This window comes from Chiroxiphia lanceolata, chromosome 1 (assembly GCF_009829145.1).
Source record: "Chiroxiphia lanceolata isolate bChiLan1 chromosome 1, bChiLan1.pri, whole genome shotgun sequence".
NCBI classification, from domain to species: Eukaryota; Metazoa; Chordata; class Aves; order Passeriformes; family Pipridae; genus Chiroxiphia; species Chiroxiphia lanceolata.
In genome coordinates this window covers 134292936-134310646 of record NC_045637.1, presented here as the reverse complement: position 1 = coordinate 134310646, position 17711 = coordinate 134292936, and the positions used below count along the sequence as shown (strand labels likewise).

At 38.2% G+C, this 17711-nt stretch overlaps 1 protein-coding gene across 3 annotated transcripts in view; it reads left to right on the top strand.

Annotated features, from left to right (window-relative positions):
* FAM171A1 (family with sequence similarity 171 member A1) overlaps window positions 1-17711 on the top strand; it is an 88885-nt gene that overhangs the window by 53510 nt on the left and 17664 nt on the right. For 2 of the 3 annotated variants that reach the window (XM_032695323.1, XM_032695320.1), the window contains 3 exons: window positions 3980-4072; window positions 9077-9235; window positions 14206-14382. In XM_032695323.1, coding sequence (XP_032551214.1) covers window positions 3980-4072; window positions 9077-9235; window positions 14206-14382 — 429 coding nt within the window. Of the gene's footprint in view, window positions 1-3979; window positions 4073-7647; window positions 8246-9076; window positions 9236-14205; window positions 14383-17711 lie in introns of those variants that run through there. The other variant, XM_032695330.1, reaches the window with a different exon arrangement.

The following is a 17711-nucleotide window of genomic DNA, read 5'->3' as shown; positions in this document are numbered from 1 at the left end:
GCCATTGATTTAATTAGAAGTAGAATCCTTTCATTTGCTTTCTGTACCTTGAACTTAATCCTTTCTTAGATTAAAGAAACAAGTTACAACTTGATACACCCCGTGTAGACTTAATAGGGTTGTTCTTAGAATGTCCTGAAAAGGGATGTGGCATAAAAGTTGAGGCCCAAGATAATTAGGCTATTATTTTTTGTATTGACTAAGATGCCTATAGTCTTTAAAAAACTTTCCAATAACTGTTTGTATTTAAATGCCCTGTATTTAAAGGCCTATCATGCTTGTAATCAGCATAGTAGTTAGAAGTTTTGAAAAATGAGCAAGTTGTCTTGTTGTTATTTTTTAAGCTGGTTTGAATGAAGGGAAACAGGCAGCATATCTCAGTCTTCATTCTGCGTTGTGCAGTCTGGGCACACCCATACAGCTGGATCCTCACTTCCTGAAAATGCCTTTTGACTGTTCTAGGAGCTGTCACCCACAGAGCAGATCCCCCACTCGGAGCAGTGTTCTACCCATGGCAGTGTTTTAAGCTGATGTGCCATCCTGTGTGCTCTGGGAAATGAACTGTGGGCATATTTACTTCAAATGTTGAAATGATAACCACGAGCAGGGAGTAGGTTTGAAAGCTATAAGTTGGTAATGTATAAAGTACTGCCACAGAACTTTGCCAAAGGATCAGGATTCTCCCATCACAATCAATATGCAGTAGTTATAACCTTATGCTGGAAAGCTGTGCAGCCACTGAACTTGTGATATAATTGTGATAGCTTCAAGAAGTAAGCATCGAGGGTTTTCTCTTCTCATAATTTGGCAAAAATGAACTTTTCTTATATTAACCAAAATTACTAACTCTTTGCCACTTAAGCAGGAGGATTATTTATTTACATAGTGATAAATGGTAGGAGGAAAAGATTAAGATCTCTTTTTCCATTAAAATATTTATCAGCAGAGCCATGATTCCACTTCTTAACAGTTCATTAATTTAACATCACTTGAGTTGTTGAAGTGTTCGTGATGGAAGCTGTTTTCATCAGTCTGCTTTTAACTATGCATAGATTTTTCTTTGTAAATAATTTGGAAGAATACATTTGTGATGGGTAATACTTATTTAAAAGGACACTTTTTTGGACTAGTGTATGCAGTGAAGAGAGGACAGTTGCTGAGACAGCACAATTCAGACTAGGTGGTAGGGTCAGTGTCATGGCTTAACTCCAGCAATCAACTAAGTACCAGGCATCTGCTCACCCCCACCCAGCCTCGGTGGGTGGGGAGTAGAATCATAAAAGGGTAAAAACCATGGGTTGATATAAGAGCAGTTTAATAATTAAAATAAAGTAAAATTTTGTAATAATAATAATAAGAGACATAACAAAAAGAGAGTGAGGAGTAAAACCCAGGTAAAACAAGTAATACACAATACAATTGTTCAACCCGTTTCTGAGCAGCAGTTGACCCCTCCCAGAAGGGGACCTTCTGTGGTGTGGAGCATCCCTTTGTCCAGTTTGGATCAACTGTCCTGGTTGTGCTCCCTCACTGTGCTTCTTGTGCAGCTCCTCATTGACAAAACATGGAGAACTGCAAAGTTCTTGACTTAGAGTAAGCACTACTCAGCGACAACCAAAACATCAGTGTGCTATCAACATTATTGTCATATTGAATCCAGTGCACTGTACTCTACCAACTGCAGAGAAGAAACTAACTCTAACCCAGCTAACCCAGGACAGTCATGGGAAGGCATGGCAGAGGATGATGCTCATGGTATTTCTGGGAGAAGAGAGCTCATCTGGAATAGTTTAGCTGTAAAAATAAGGTAAAAACTGAGAAGGTGGAGTATAGTATTTCAGGATTTGTCCTTGGTGCAGCCACTCAGGGAAATGTGTGTCCACTTCTGGATCCACACTTCAAGGAGAATGTTTAAAACTGCAGTTTTATCAGGAGTGATTAAAAGACTGGAAGGTATGGCTTACAGGGAAAGACTTTCAAGTGCTTAATTTATTTTGTTCACTAGAGAGAAAGTTCATGGGGTAATTTGATCATAGTCTATCAATACCCTCATAGAGAACAGGAAACTGGTAAGAGAGAATTCTTCAGTCTAGAGGGCTTGTGTAAAAAGATCAAATGGCTGGAAATCTAATCTCAATAAATTCTGATGGGTAAAGAGGCACATAGTTTAGCCGCGCTCGTAATTATTCACTAGAACATTGATGTTGTGGTGTGTTCTTCACTGCTGGACACCTGTAAAAGAAATTTAGATAGTTTTTCTACCACATGTTTTCAAGTTTAGGTACAGCTATTGAATCTAAAGCAGTAATTAATTCAGGGAATGCTGTAGTTATACAGGAATAAGGCTGGATCATCACTGTCATCCTTCTGGCCTTGAAGACTATGTCTTTCTGTCTTTGTCATGCTGAGAAATGATTGTGCAGAAAAGCCCTGGGGAAGTTTAGAAGTTATATATTCATTATAGTCTGGCGTATGTGGACAAAGATGCTGGCATAGTTTACTGTATTGAGCTCCCCAGGGTGTCTAAATTATATTAGCTTTCTTCATACAAATTAAGTTTCTGGAGTAAAGACAAACAAATTTTGTAATTGTGTGGCTTTAGTGCTACTTATGCTAGGCTTTCTTACTTATGTTGCTTGATGTGTAGATCTGTTTATATGTAGGTTGTTGGAAAGAAAATTCTCAGCTGTACTTGCAATAACTTAATTTATTTTATTTTAATTTATTTTAATGTTCATTTGTATTGTTAAGACCATCTTTTAGATGGTGGTTCTTATCAGTGTGTTTCTCCTAGTTTCTTCTCCTTTCTCCTTTACTTCTTCCGAACACTAAAATTTCTGATCTCTAAAAAGAGAATATATTTCTTAAAACAGAAAAACAGTAGCCTCCCTATTGGTAGCTAACATTATAGTGGTTCTTGGATTAAGTAATATGTAATAATTTAGGGGAAATTGATGAAGTTCCAGAAAATCAGAAGAGTTTGCACTGTTCTTCTACTAACTCGTTCTGGGAATGTCTTCCTCAGCTTGTGGTCACTTCAGACTGGGATGAATACTTTCCAAGTGCAAATGTAGGATGCTGCCCAGTTAACAAAAATTACTAGTCTGCATTAGTCTTCTCCTTCTGTCTTTGAAAGCCACAGGTGGACTGTAGGCAGTCATTCTCCTTACTGTTTTCATGGATGTGGGAGTCAGGTGTGCTCGGTGGCTAACTCCTTCCAGATTTCTGGTCTTTTGGGTCTGAAGAACTCAGCATGAAATTAAATCCTGTTTTTCACTCTGCAAAGATGTGTGTGCATATAGACACAGCCCCCTGTAAGGAATGTCAGTACCCAGTGGAAAGGGAGGTCCTTGCAGGCAGACTTCTTGCAGCAAATATCCCCTTGCAGCAAATATGTCCCCTTTTGCACCACTGGTAGGATGACAGTACTTCTGCTATATATATAGCACTTCTCTGGTGTAGGTGGTGACTCAGCAAGGACATGCTGTATTTTAAAGCAAATTATTCTGACTTATTCATCATGCTTTGCCTTTCTGCATGACTTATGTAAGCATCTCAAAGTACTTAAAAGTTAGGTTTCATTAAAATCTTTCTGAGGTAAGAAGTATAGCCGTTGTACAGAAAAATAAATCAGCCAGACTGTTAGTGTTTCTCTTCTCTTTATGTAATGGCATTGTCTTTCTGTGGAGCTGGGAATTGCTCCATGAAACCCTTCTTTACACTGTGCACTTCTGTACTTTGAGCTACTCTGCAGAATGTGCAGGAGGCAAAGCATAGAACATGTTGTTTAGTTCAATAATAATTACTCTGGCAATGTAACTGGTTTAGAAAGTGTGTGTGGTTTCTGTCATGTATACAATAGATTTTAATAGTTTCTGTGGCCTGCTTTTGCAAAAATGTAGAAGAGAGTAAGTGCTGTTGTTGGGTTATGTTTATAAGAATTTAAATATATCCCACTTAAACCCCTTCTCTCCCACAGTGTTCTCTTCACTGAGCCTCGGCCTTCTTCCTGAACGCTCAGCTACTCTGATGGTCTATGATGATGTAGTCCAGATAGTCTCAGGATTTCAAGGTATGCTGGCTTTTGGAAGTTGGAATTGAAATCTGAGGGGCACTAAACAAAAAGCCTGACAGCCTGATACTTTCTGAGCTGTTCTGTGGGTGAGACTGGTATTCTGTGGGGAGTTCTGAGTTCCCTGAGGAATGCTTCTCTGTGGGATGGTTTTACCAAATTAATAGCTGAATTCATCCCTAGCTGCTGTGACTAGAGAATTCAAGTTACATGGTAATAAAGGAGTTGGGACTTCAGTGTGCTATTTGAGAGGTAGAGATTAAATTTCATACACTATCTGTTGGATGTTTTTTCATGTAGCCTCATTTAACCATCCTTGCAGTAGACATTTTGTGATGTTCTTATTGTCTAAGAATTTTCCTTGGTTCCATTTCGTTTCTTGCTTCTTAGTGTGAATGACTTAAAATTTTGGGCACAGAAAAACTGAAAATTTATTGTATTTGCATTGTTGTATACCCTGTATAAACTTGTTTTTCTTAAGTATTTCCTTGGACCCTTTGTCAGACTGCCTGCAAACACACATAGTACAGGATGAAACTTACTGTTTTAGAAAAATAAAGTTTGAAAAACTTCTTTGTAAGGCCAAACTCAGATGTTAAAGCAACTTTAGTATCAGTCAGATGAACAATGTTTTCTGAACTGCACAGTAAAGAATATAATATTCATCTGACTTAGGGATCCAACCTAAAATAGTCTAATTGATGTGATAGCTGAGGTTAACAAAAGAACAGAAGCTTTAAAAGATACCTTGATGAACCAGAACAAGGGGACCTCCTTTCTGTGAGCACTCTTATTGTGCATAAATGGTGTCTTATTCACGTGTCTTATGCTTACCATCATTTTAAACTCTACTGGATAGTTAATAAACAAGGGAATACTGCCCTCAATAATATTCCAAGATAACCTTGTTGTATCGGAGGGAATATGATACAATTATGCCTTCCTGACTTTTTTTTTACAGTTAGAAACCATCCAGACGCAATAGGCTTTTCATTAATGATAGCACTAGATGTGACTGGAGCTGAAAAAGCATTAAACAAATTAGCTAGCTGATGGAATGCTCAGAAGAAGCTGGAGAACAGCACAGCTGCTGTACATATATTCTGCAATTTGAGACCTGACATTGTCTAATGGGGTAAATTAGATGGACAGTGAACTGTGTTGAACCACAAGGGCTTCCATTAGGCAAAACATGAACCATTGTTTACCAACAGCATTCTGCTATCATGGTGTATTAAATACTCTTATTCTTTTGCAAATGTGCTAATATTATACAATTAACTGAAAAAGGACAGTATTTTCATGTTTACAGCTTCCTTCAAAAAATAGGTGATACTTTTAAAGGACTAGAGGGACATTTAACAGCTGAGTGAGACTCCTAAATATTTTCCACATGATGTTTCTCCTTTCATTGAATTGATCCAGTGTGTTCCCAATATATTTAAATTTGAATAATATAACTGGTTTTGCTGGGATAGTAGAGAAAGAGGAAGAAGTTGGTACCTCGGGTATTCTAAGGGTTGGAATTTGAACTCTCAGCCTTGCCCAGTAAAATCTATTTTATAGGTCCAGTCCACATTTCTTTTCTTGGGAATTCTCTTGTAATGAAGCCTAAATGAAAGACAGCCTAGACATTGTTCCAGTATTTGAATGGAGGCTCTCTAGTCTTGATCCAAAATCCTTGTGACCTAGTTTTTCTCTGTTATTTCTCCAATTTGCTTCCCAGTAACCTCGTGCTGCTTCAAAAGAGCTGATCAGGAATTACCTTAATGCAAAAATGAGAGCAAACCAGAACTCATTATACCAGGAACAGGCTGGAAACACTGGTGTTTGAAGCACCAGTCAAAGGGAAAGAATGGCCTGTCTTAGTACAGTAAGTTACCAATTGCATTTGAATAATTAATCAAGCAAGCAACTTATTATGCAATTGAGAAGTTTGTCTGAATTGATGCAGGCAGCTTCATTTTCATGATGGCATTACAATCCACTGCTGTGCTCTGTCAGTAATTGTGAGGGATGGAGCTTGCCAGCCACTGGGTCATTTAAGTTATTTAATACCAGCACAGTGATGAGCTGAACTTCAGCATTCAGTGAATGGGAGCTGTATGGGGACCCTCTGTCTGCCTCTGACCTATGAAAGATGAGACATAATGAATTAGTGAGACTTCACATTTTACTTCACATGGATTAAAGCTCAAATGCTAGTGTTGTGCCACATGTCACACATCCAGCATGACAAGAGGTGCCTTACAGGGACTCCTTGAGGTTAACATCTTCACTGTGCACTGGCAAACTGGAGCTGACAGCATTTGAATCATGGCTGATGTGTTGACAGTGGGATGTTTAAAGAAGATCAGTGCTCAGCAGTCCTTTACCTCACGGCACTAACCAAGTGGAAAGAGCTCACATGCCCGTTTTAGACTTGAATGTGTTTGGGTGTTATAAGTAAAAAATACGTATCTTCAGTAATAGAAGCAATACTAGTAATCCACTCCCAATGATAAGTGATGACTTGTTGAAAAATACTCTAAGAGTCTGGTCAGCACAAGTTTCTCCAGTTTACCACTTCTAATTCCCTCAATAAGTCTATCCCCAAACATATGCCCCGAAGTCCGCTATGACCTCTGGTAAAGGAGTACATTGGATTATCTTCTAGCAAGGTGTTGAGAGAAGGTGAAAGCCTTAGTAGCTCCTTCCCTCACAAGCCTTTCACTGGTGGCTCCTGGTCCTCTGCCCCTTTGAGGTCTCTTGCTGGGTGTGGGGAGACCCAACTGAGAAGACGAGGGGAAAGTCAGGATGAGTGACAGGTTTCAGGTGAATATCAGTATGAAGGAGTTTGTTAATCTAGGGTGTGAGTTAACTGCTCTGCACTGATTTATTGTATGTATATGCACTATCTACAGAGGAAGCTCTTTCTTCACCCTTAAAGCTTGTATCCAAGTTGATTGCAGTGCATGTTTCCTGCCAGGTTTGGGGCTTAGACGTAAGAACACTTTTTGGTAACTGTAGAATTCAAGGCCATTGAGGTTGGCTTCCGGAGTCCTCCTTACCTAGTTAAAGTTTGGCAGCTCATGGCTCTCCCAGTACTAAAATCCAACCATTTTTTTAGTAGAAAGCCCATAAACTACTGTATTACAGACTCAACAACAGTTACTTTGTTTTTAATTTTTCATTAGTTGGTATCTTTGGAAATATAATACCACTTCCTGACTACTTGAGTAATGCATCTTAACCGGAGATTTAGGCAGAAAATCCTAAAATTTTACATCGAACTGTTAGTGATAATCCTAATGCCAGTTTATTTGCTGAGGTTTTTTTTCCTGTTTTGTTACTGTAGATGTTTATCCCCATGGGCCTTAGGAGTCTGCTCAGCAGTGTGGTCAGAGGTTTCTAGGTACCTGAGCAGATCTGTCCCTGAGGTACAGCAAACTGCTGCAGCATTGCAGAGCACTCAGGAGATGAGTCTTTTCTGAGTTTGTTGCAGCCAATTTATTTAATGTTTTATATTGTTTTCCATTTAAGTCTAGAAATTGGATAAGGGAGATTTCTTCCCATGTCACATGGGTGCTGTTTAATGACTCTTTTAAACACTTCGGATGCTACCAGTCTTGAAAGCTTGCTGTAAACACTTAAATGTTTCAGAAATTAAAAAAAAAAGTAATTTATAGCTTTTTCTTGCATAATTGTCAAAGAAATGACAGCTAAACAATGATCAGCTCTTTGGAGGTACTTACACAAAAATTTTTTTGGCCTATACAAAGGTTTTTTCTGTTGAGTTTTATGTCTTCATAGCTAGAGTTCCTGATAGAAAATTATGCAAGAACATATTTCAGTCTCTAGGTTAATGACACTGGCAGTTATAAAGATTAGGAGTGAGTCAAGCTCTATTTTTCCTCACAGTGAAGCTACATGTAACCTAAAAGTGCTGCCAGAGACTAACAGGGTAAAAGATGCAGAAATATATTGAGTTGACATCTTTGAATCGCATAGTCAAATGTGAATTAAGAAAAAAACTGCTTGCCTCTTGATTTTGTGCTGTGTGGGAAGTGTTCTGTGAGTATGCAAAATGAGCTCTGGAGAATACAATAGCTTTTGATTTAAAAATTAATTTGCATGTTGTGCACACAAACTTGCAGATGGAGTCTTGCTGTGTGTTGCTAAACAGTATTAATGGTGAGTATCCTTTGAAAAAAACTATTGACTTTATAAACTGGGATTTAAATGAGACATGAAAGGCATAGTGCATGAAACAGTCTTAAATCATATTTCAGCAAAGACCCTTCATTAACACCTAGTGATCTTTAAAGAAACACTAACAGTATACAAGACAGGAAAAGAGAAATCTTACATGCCAATCTGGTTCTGTTTACATGTGTTCTTTGTGTGGGAAAAATTGGAAAATCTTTTCACTCAAGGTTTATCAAGTGAATCTTTTCTTCCAATGGTTTAAATAGAGTGACTGGTTTCAGTTCTGGAGATAGTCATCATGGCCAAAGTTTTGTAAAACCTGAATACAGAAATTACACAAGTTAATTGAGACTGCAGGTAGAACTGTCTCTTAGAAAATAATTTTAAAGAGTATAAACTACATTTATCTTGGTATTTCAGAAAAAAACAAAATTTAAACAAATATGGTGAACTGGATACCTTTCTAAGCTATCACGTGCCCTACCTCTAAACTTAGTTTTAGTTACAGTTATACTCATTAAAAGAAGCATGTAATGAAATTGGAGGTGATCTGGGGAAATAACATAGTCAGAAAAGCTTCTGACATTAGCTACTTCCACACTTTTGGTCTGTAATACTTGTGAAGAAATAATGGCAACTTCAAAATAAATGTAAAAATACTGGTTTTCCCTCTTTTTCATAATAGCCTTCTGATGTCTCTGTCCTTCTCAAACTACTGCAATTTATAATGAAAAAAAATGTACAAGTTCTTCCATAAATATGAGCACCTAAATATTCTGTCCACCTTGGATATAAAGTCACTTTTAATATTTTCAGGTGCACGGACTCAGCCACAAGTTCACTTTCAGAGAAGATCTGTGAAATTACCAGAGAACACTAGCTACAGTGACTTGACAGCATATCTGACTGCAGCCAGTTCACCCTGGGAAGTGGACAGTTTCCCTTATTTGCAGGGATTAGATGGAAATGGAACAGGTAACCCACTACTTTGGTTTTGCTCTGATTTCATATTGGTCCAGGGCTTGACTTTTGGTCATATAATTTTTTCCATTCCCCATTCCAGCAAGAGTTCTTTCAAATTTGGGTGACATGTTAAGTTCAAATGCCCTACCAAAATACTGTTCCGATGAGCAAGAGGGCAAGGTCAGCTATCCCTTAAATGGGGCCACTGAATAGCAAATATGAAAGCTCCTTGGCCTTGGGAGATCAGGAAAGTTGGTTACACTTATAGTTCAGAGCTGAGTCTCCAAATGCATTGCATGTGCACATACAAGGTTCAATACTAATGTGTAGGAACAAGAGAGAATTTAATTTAAGGATGCCATAGAATTCTTGTTAATCTTTTTTTCTAAAAATAAATGAAATGCCTATATATCAAGGATTTAATACTGTATTGTTTCAATGACCTTGTTGATACTTTTGAATCTAGCTTCCAGCCCAGATGTGCAAATTTGTCTAGCACCAAAGGGAAAACAATGAAAATTTATAGTAGAAACACAACCACTGTTAAATTCACAGTTATGATACATTTCTATGACTACAACTGCCTGTTATTCTTCCACTTTTCATTCAGTCTTGATTGAAATAATTGGCACTTTGTAGGTAAGAGAAAAATAGCAGAATCAGGCACAAAAGCCTTCAAATTCTTAAAATGCTGGTGTGACAAGGAGAATAATGTTTTCTCTGTGCCCGTATTGGGTTAGAAAGATATCAGTGGCCGTGCAGTGTAGCAAGAGAGATTCAGGCTAGTGATCAGGAAAACCTTGCTATGGTGAGGATAGTTTAAGCTGTAGAATCAATTGCTTGAGGGTGTTGGACAGAGTTAGTGACTTGTGAGGATGGCATAGGCAGAGCTGAGCCTACTTTGAAGCAGGCTGAATATTCCCTTGAGGTCTCTCCCTGCTGTTTCTCAGGATGCATTTACTTGTGATGTGTTGATCTAAGTGACTTTGAACACTAGGTCATGTGTGTAAACGGTATCTTGCTAGCTTCTCCCTTCTTCCTTTTGTACAAATCTGCATATCTCCTTTTCTATTATAACGAGAAATGTGTCTGGTACCTTACCCCCATCCTTCTGTCTGCTCCAGTGAGTACATCTTATCCTATCTCATTCTATCTCTCTGTCATTTTCATATTCTCATCTTCAACCTCCAATTTTCTCTGACTTTTCATACTCAGACACGATCAAATATCTCTATCCTTTTTAAAATGAAAGAATGCATTTGATCTCATTCAATTGTCTACTTCCTCATCTCCTTTCTTTTTATCTCTAAATCAACTGAACAAACTGTTGACAACGTGTGTGGTATTTCTCTTTCCCAAATCTTTCCTTAGTACTCTGCAACCCATTCTTGCATTTATTTAGTGAGAACAGGTCTTGCCAAGGCTTAAGGTGATTCCATCTCATGGGAACAGCACAACTATGATATTGTCTTTCTCCTGTTTCACCTTCTATCCTCCTATAAAACATATGAGTGCACTTTTGGCTTTTTAGTCTTCTGTATGCTTGCGTGACAGAAACTTTTTTACTTGAGCATAGGGATTCTGGATTGGACTTTTAGCCTTCAAGTAAAAGTGTATCACAAAGACCAAAATTATTGGCAAAGAAATGAGGTTTAATGGGGTTCTAAACATAAGAAGTGCCTTGTCTTCTGAATACTGTAGTATTCCATATAATGTAATACAGACTACAAACACAAGATATTGTAATATGCACTATAATATAGGTAAAATGTCCTCGGTCTTTAGTAGAAGTTTCTCTTGATGTGGAAACATGACACTTTAAAACCCTAAAGTTGGATTGACTTTCTATATCTGCATCTCCAAGTGACTTAGTGAAGACTTTGCCTGGAAAACTTCTGAAGGAATAAGAAATTAGGTCAATACCTGCTGAGGATTTTTTAATATTTCTGTTCTCAAGAGAAAAAAAAGTACAAATTTTAGAATTCCAAAAACCTTAGCATTAATTGACATGGGAAATTTGGGAATTTGGCAGAACACTGCCTCTTCCTTTCTCCCACCTCTCCTTGCCCCCCAGTTATTCCTCTGTGCTTTCACAGTTTATTTACATATCTGTAGGGTTTTTGAGAGGTCCCTTCATTTGTTTCAAACAGATCAGTTCTCTGGCTAGTATTTGTCCAGAGTAGTTTTAGCTAAAACCTGTTCTCTATGACTTCAACAATTACCATAAAATCCCAACTGGGTGTTGAATTAGTAATATGGAGCAGTGAAAATTTAATGCATGAATCAGCATGTTCTAAACATAAAAATTTGAAGAATTTCATTGCAAGTAGTGACAAGCCTGTGTAGTGTTAGCTTATTGTTTATATTAATCACCAACTGGAGAGCAGTAGGATGATTTTACAAAATCTTGTCTTTTTAACCCAACTAAACAAAACTTTCCATCTTCTGTATCAGTGGACCAAACTGACTAATAACCATTACTCCTCCTGCTCTTGTAGGCTGCTTGTTTCTTTATAAAGAGTCGTGTCCAAAGTGACAGTGGATTCTCCTCTGATTATTTTTAGAGCTCTTTACAGGTCACCAGATGTCAAAAATGACAAGAAATAAATGAGAGCTGACATTTATTGAAGTTCCGTTCCCATTTAATCTGTGTGCGCTTATCAGTTTTATAGGATGTGAGAGTTTCATAAGCATTGATTTCAATTTGCCTTCACAACAGAAAAGAGAAACATTTTATCTTTTTAATGAGCATTAACATACTGTACAAGGTGGCAAAGTGAAAAATTATTTCTTCTTGCTAGAGATCAGTGGATTTCAGAAATGTCTTCATTTTGTACTATAACTTGTTCAGCCCAGTACTGAGCAAAGTGTCAGTGCATCTCAAGTAAAAAAGATGCAAGCAGTGTTTCACCATCAGAATGCTTTTTCTGGGACTGAAAAGTCATTTTTACAGATACATGCTTTATCAAGACAGTAATAAGAGAAAAAATCAAAAGTTTTAATATCTAAAAATATGTTAAGTATAAAGCATGATTTAATCTTTTATATTAGTCTAAACTCTGAAGTTTTACCTTTTTGCAGTTGGGATTTGCGTAAGCCAGAACACGGTCAGGTTACAATGCTCAGCCAAAGGAATTAATTTCTCTGATACCAGCCTGAGAACCTTAGTGGCCCAAGTCCTGGGAACAAGCATCAGTTTGACAGAAGCTAAAGGTGCATGGCAGAGGCAGTGTATCAAACAATCAGGAATAAAGGAACAACTTTTCCCTCACCATTTCGTTCCTCTGTCTCTCTGTTTCATATTCTAAGGTGTTTAGGGGATGATATTGTGAACCATTGGAGCCTGTAATATACAGATGCATGGGCAGGCTGGCAACTTTCTCTTATGCCCTAGCTGAATTTTCAAACCTCATATTCTATTTTCAGTCTTTTAGCTCTGTGGCTGTCTTATATGGCCCTCTTCACAGAGCCAGTTTTCTCAGCTCTTCAGTCCCTCCGTAAGAAAAGCATCTGCACCTCCATTCACAGTTGGTGAAGGCAGCGTGTGTCCCTTGCATGTCAGCTGTGCAACGCTGACACTCACCTGGAAACCCGGGAAAAGTGTGTGTCAGAGTAGATGCTTTAGTAAATAAGCCACATGCAAGGTTCCTTGTGGTTATTTTCCATTTCTTCAGTTTGGCACCTCTTGCAAAATCCAAGGAATTTAAAGTTCGGAGGAGTTTTGTCACCTTTTCTTCCCTTCCCTTTACCACTCTCCACTCCTTCCTTTCCTGGTGATATCTTAACTTTGGTGAGCTGTTATTCAGAGACATCAAATTTAGTAAAGGCCATGCCTTGAGACTTACTCACTGTTATGAGAAATCATAAAGGTCTCACTGCTTTCCCACCATTCCCTCAGGTGTACTTGTCCTAATGAACACTGTCAATGAGATGCAGCATGTTCCTGAGAACCTCTTGTTGTGCCACCACTGCTGGATGTGAATGTGCTCTCACAGGCAGTTTATGCAATGTAAGGCACCAGAGTTACAGCAGGGGCAGTACCCCCTCTCTGCCAGCCAGGCACCCCTCTTCCTCCTTTCTGATTAGCCCCTCAGCAGGACAAGCAGCTGCAGAGCCCCTGGAGCAGCACAACCGAGGCAGCAGGGATGGTGCTCTTAGCAGGCATGTGGGCCTGTGGGGCTCAAGCCCCTTGAAAAACTGGAAGCTCCAAATCTTCCAATTAAAACTACTCCCACTATTTCTTTGAGCTCTAGATCTCTTTCGTTTTAAACCTCAAGTTTGGGTTTTTGTCACCCGAGTACATAGATACATCTGGGGTATTTATCCCTGTCATTGGTTAATTTGGTTAAACGATTGAAGGGTTATAATGCTTTTTTAAATCATGTTGTTATGAAGTTACATTCATCGGCATGCAGTTTAAACATGAAGAATAATTATAGTCTTACATAGATAACACTGTATATCCTAATAATCCATTTAGGTTCTTTGCAGTGAAAGGCCAAAGGAAACGCAGCCTCTTAAACACATGACCGATTATCCTTCCAGTGCTGCTGTTTATTTAGGTGTTTGTTAGTTATGATATATGCATGTAAGGCTATAATAAAGACCTGTAAGATAATTTGTTTTTGTTGTGATTACGGCTGTGATACTCATACAGGATTAATTAAGAGGAGAAAATATATGCAGGAGGTTTTTACATTGTAGTTTTCTTGTCTTTAGATTTTTTCCAAAATTAAGTGAAAACCAGACCCATATACATCTTTCTTGGAGTTTGTGGTTTGGGGGTTTTTTGGCAGGGGGAGGGTTGTTTGTTGCTTGGTTGGTTGGTTGGGTTTTTTTTTTCTGTAAGGAGGATTGGGGAGGATTGCTGCTACCATCCCTTGAGAATTGTGTTGATGCACTACTGCGGTGTTGAACCACATGGGTGTATCTTAAATTCTGGTACCTTCTGTAGTCACAGTGTTCATTCCCTTTCTTGGTAGGAAACAGCACTAGGTATGACCTCACCCCTGTCACTGCCGTCAGCGTTCATCTCCTCAGCAGCGATGGGACCCCCATCCCTGTGAATGGCCCCATCTATGTAACAGTGCCTCTGCCAGCAAACAGCAACTTGAAACACAATGCACACGTCCCAGCATGGAGGTTTGACCAAAAATTTGGTAGGTAACATCTCATTGTGGTTCCCTAGATGGCTTCACTTCTCTGAATCTAGTGTCTCACTGCATTTATTATGTTAATATAATAAGGTCTTCACTGGAGTGTACGGAAATCTGTTTTCTGTCTAAACAAAGCGAAGACTGAGTTTTACTTATCAAGTAATATATATGCAAATATACTTGACTAGCATTGTGTGCCACTTTTAGACAAATTTTTTTTGTAAATGCACCATTTTGCAATTATTAAATATTTTATTTAAAAACTATCTTGAGAGAACTGGATTTCACCCACAGACTGAGAAGCAGAGAGATGTATTCACTATGGCATTGCATTGGAAGTCTGGAGAAATGGAAACTTGCCTTATCTTTGTCAGCAGCCAGCTATCTGACCTTGGGTCCCTCTCTTGTCTCGAGTTCCGTTTCCTGCCTGTCAGATAGGAAACATAGTACTGACTTCTTTTGTAAATCACTTTGAGATTGACTAATACTATCAAGGAAAGTACATGTAAATAAATTTTAAAAAAATTTAAATGTAAATAAAAGAATTTTTAAAAAGAAAAAAAAGCAGGAAGAAAATTCATTAAATATTTTGAAAGGACAGAATGACTAATCAATAAAATCTGTAAAATGCACTGTTCTTTATATTGCGGAATATTGTTTGCCATTGTGAACAGGAGTTTTCCCAGAAATTTGTAGTTAGGCTATCTTTTTTAATTTATTTTCTTTATTTTGTTGCTTGCTGGTATACTATACTGGCCTTCTTTACAGCTTCAAAGTTTAAAGGATTAAGGAGTGCATAAGTTTGTCCTGGTGATCCACCTTCAGTTGTTGCACTATGTTTTCTGAAATATATACCAGAGGAGTGTTAAGAAAAAGAAGAGTGGAAGGTGAGAAAGGTAAATGCTGTGAGTCAGGAAGATAGGAAGAAAAAGGAGCCAGAAATATGAATCTGTATAGATTTTGGGCTTTGTCCCTGTAAGGCAAGTGTTTTGAGCCAGTTGATGATCACATCCAGAAGCAGAGCAATAAGCATGAAAGCAGCATGTTGGAGAAAGGGAGGAAGAGAGAGGTGAAGGGGAAAATAGTGTTTTTGCTTCCTTCCTCCCTCTGTTTGCTGAAAAAGGTGATGTATGCCTATGAATCTTTTGTCAGAAGCTGGCTATATTAGAAAGTAAAGCAGCAGGATTTAATGAAAAGTAAATTTGAATATTATTTAAAATGGAATAGTAGAAAAAGAGTGCAGTTAATGGATTTGAGGTTCCCTTAACTGTGAAAATTACACTTTTGTTCTGTCCTGACAGCAAGTTTCGCTACATTCTTCCTGAAACTGATTTCGATTTGTGATTCTAGAAACCGTTTTGTTTTCCCTTGTTCAAAAAAAGACAAGGAAGACTGACTCACATTTACTTTCCCCAGAAGAAGCAGTCCTTCCCCAATCCTTCCTGTCAGCTCTAGAGGTTCAGCCTGCCTTATTGCTAGTAACTTATTGCTAGTAAAATGGTTCTGATTTTGATTATGGAACTTTCTCATTTATGGCCAAATTTCCATGCCCCTGCAGTTAGGCCACAAAAGCTCTTTCTTAGTATGGAATATGATTTTTACTTTTGTCTATAAAGAGCTAGTTATCCTATTGTGTGTAGTATATATTAGTATAGATCAATACAGCTTAGTTGATGTTGCAGGCTGAGGCTCCCAATCTTGAGACAAGTCCAGCCTTATTTGATTCATGACAAACTACTAGACTACTTGTGTTTTTGGAAGGAGAAGGCATGAGGACTGCTAAACAAAATCTTTGTCAGGACACTTAGCTTCACAAAGCTGTGGAGAGGAAGATATTGAAGGCCTTATGCTTCGGCTCCAGCTCACACTTCAGCTGAAGTAAGCATCTTTCCGTGCAACCAGAAATGTTGAACAAAGATGTATTTTAAGCCCTGACTGCAGCGTGCCAATTCTAGTAGAATTTTGGCCACATCCCAACCAATTTAAATTAGAGTAGCCTAATTTAATAAATATACCAGCCACACTATCTTGTGCAGGCTACATTAGCACCCTAAGGGCTGTCAAAGTAGCCATGTGTAGCATGAACATGGTGGGGTTCTGTCATTCCCCACCCTGATGTGCTTGGATGTGAAAGGAGGAGGATGGATAATGACTGGGATGGCTCCATGCTGGAGAAATCCTTAACTGGCAAGTAAGTTGTTGTAACCCATTTGCATCATCAGATCTGTGTCTTGTCAGGATAGGACCTCTAACCTTATTATTCTGATTTTGTCTTTCATTTCAGGGCTGCTTTTTTCCATGCTAGTTATATTGAGGTCTCTCCTTAATAGATTTTCAGTGGCTTAAATTTTCACACTTGTATCTGAACATTGAATAAATGCCAGAGATGGAAAACTATGACTATATTACCAGGCACTAACACAGTGCTTCTCTCTCATGTATTAGCAGTACAGTGGGTGCTTGTTCGTGCAAGCCATTGTTTTTGTTTAGAAACCATGTGGTTGTCATCATTACTGCATGAAGAACAATTTCTGCTCTAAAAAGCAGAAATATTTTTCACTTTAGAGGGAGTGGAGAAGGGACAGAAATGCTGCAAATACATTTTAGTCCTTAAAATCTCATATGTTTTGCTGACCTCATGATGTACTGATATGAACCCAGAGGCATCTGATTGGAAGTGCAGAGATTTTTATAGTTTCTACAAAAGTGAGGCGTATGATGGCTGCCAAAAATAACTAATGGCTTTCTAGGATGTTTACCATAAACAATCTGTATTTTCATGACCATAGTTTCTGTCCTTGGGAGAGAAGGGGGAGAAGCAGCATAGTCTGCTTAGTGCCGAGAGTGGCTCCACTCACACTGATGAAACACACAGACAGAAAATATAGCCTGACATCAAAATAAGACAATCTGCTGCATCTATTTTATAATGTTCCAAATGAGATTTTTCATTATGAAACAAACTTACTGCCTTATGTGCACAGCAAGCAAATTAAATTAAAGCAGTAATATCTTTTGGAACAGTTAATAAAATGAAGATCAGCTGTCAATGCCCTGGAGATGTTTTAAGGGTAAATGAACCTTGTTAAGGGTAAATCTAACCTCGTTCTTGTGTTGGTGCACCACAGTTTTCTGCAGCATTTCTTAGTGATGGTAATAGTAAACACAGACACATTGATGTTATAGAGACATATATGCTAAAATGCAATTTAATCATTCCATGCTGTTGACATACCATGTCTCTTGTGTTTCACACTATTGTGGGAGAGTGGTTTTATTTCATAGTACACACTTAAAGGTTTGAACTTAGAGAAATGGATTTTCATTTCTAT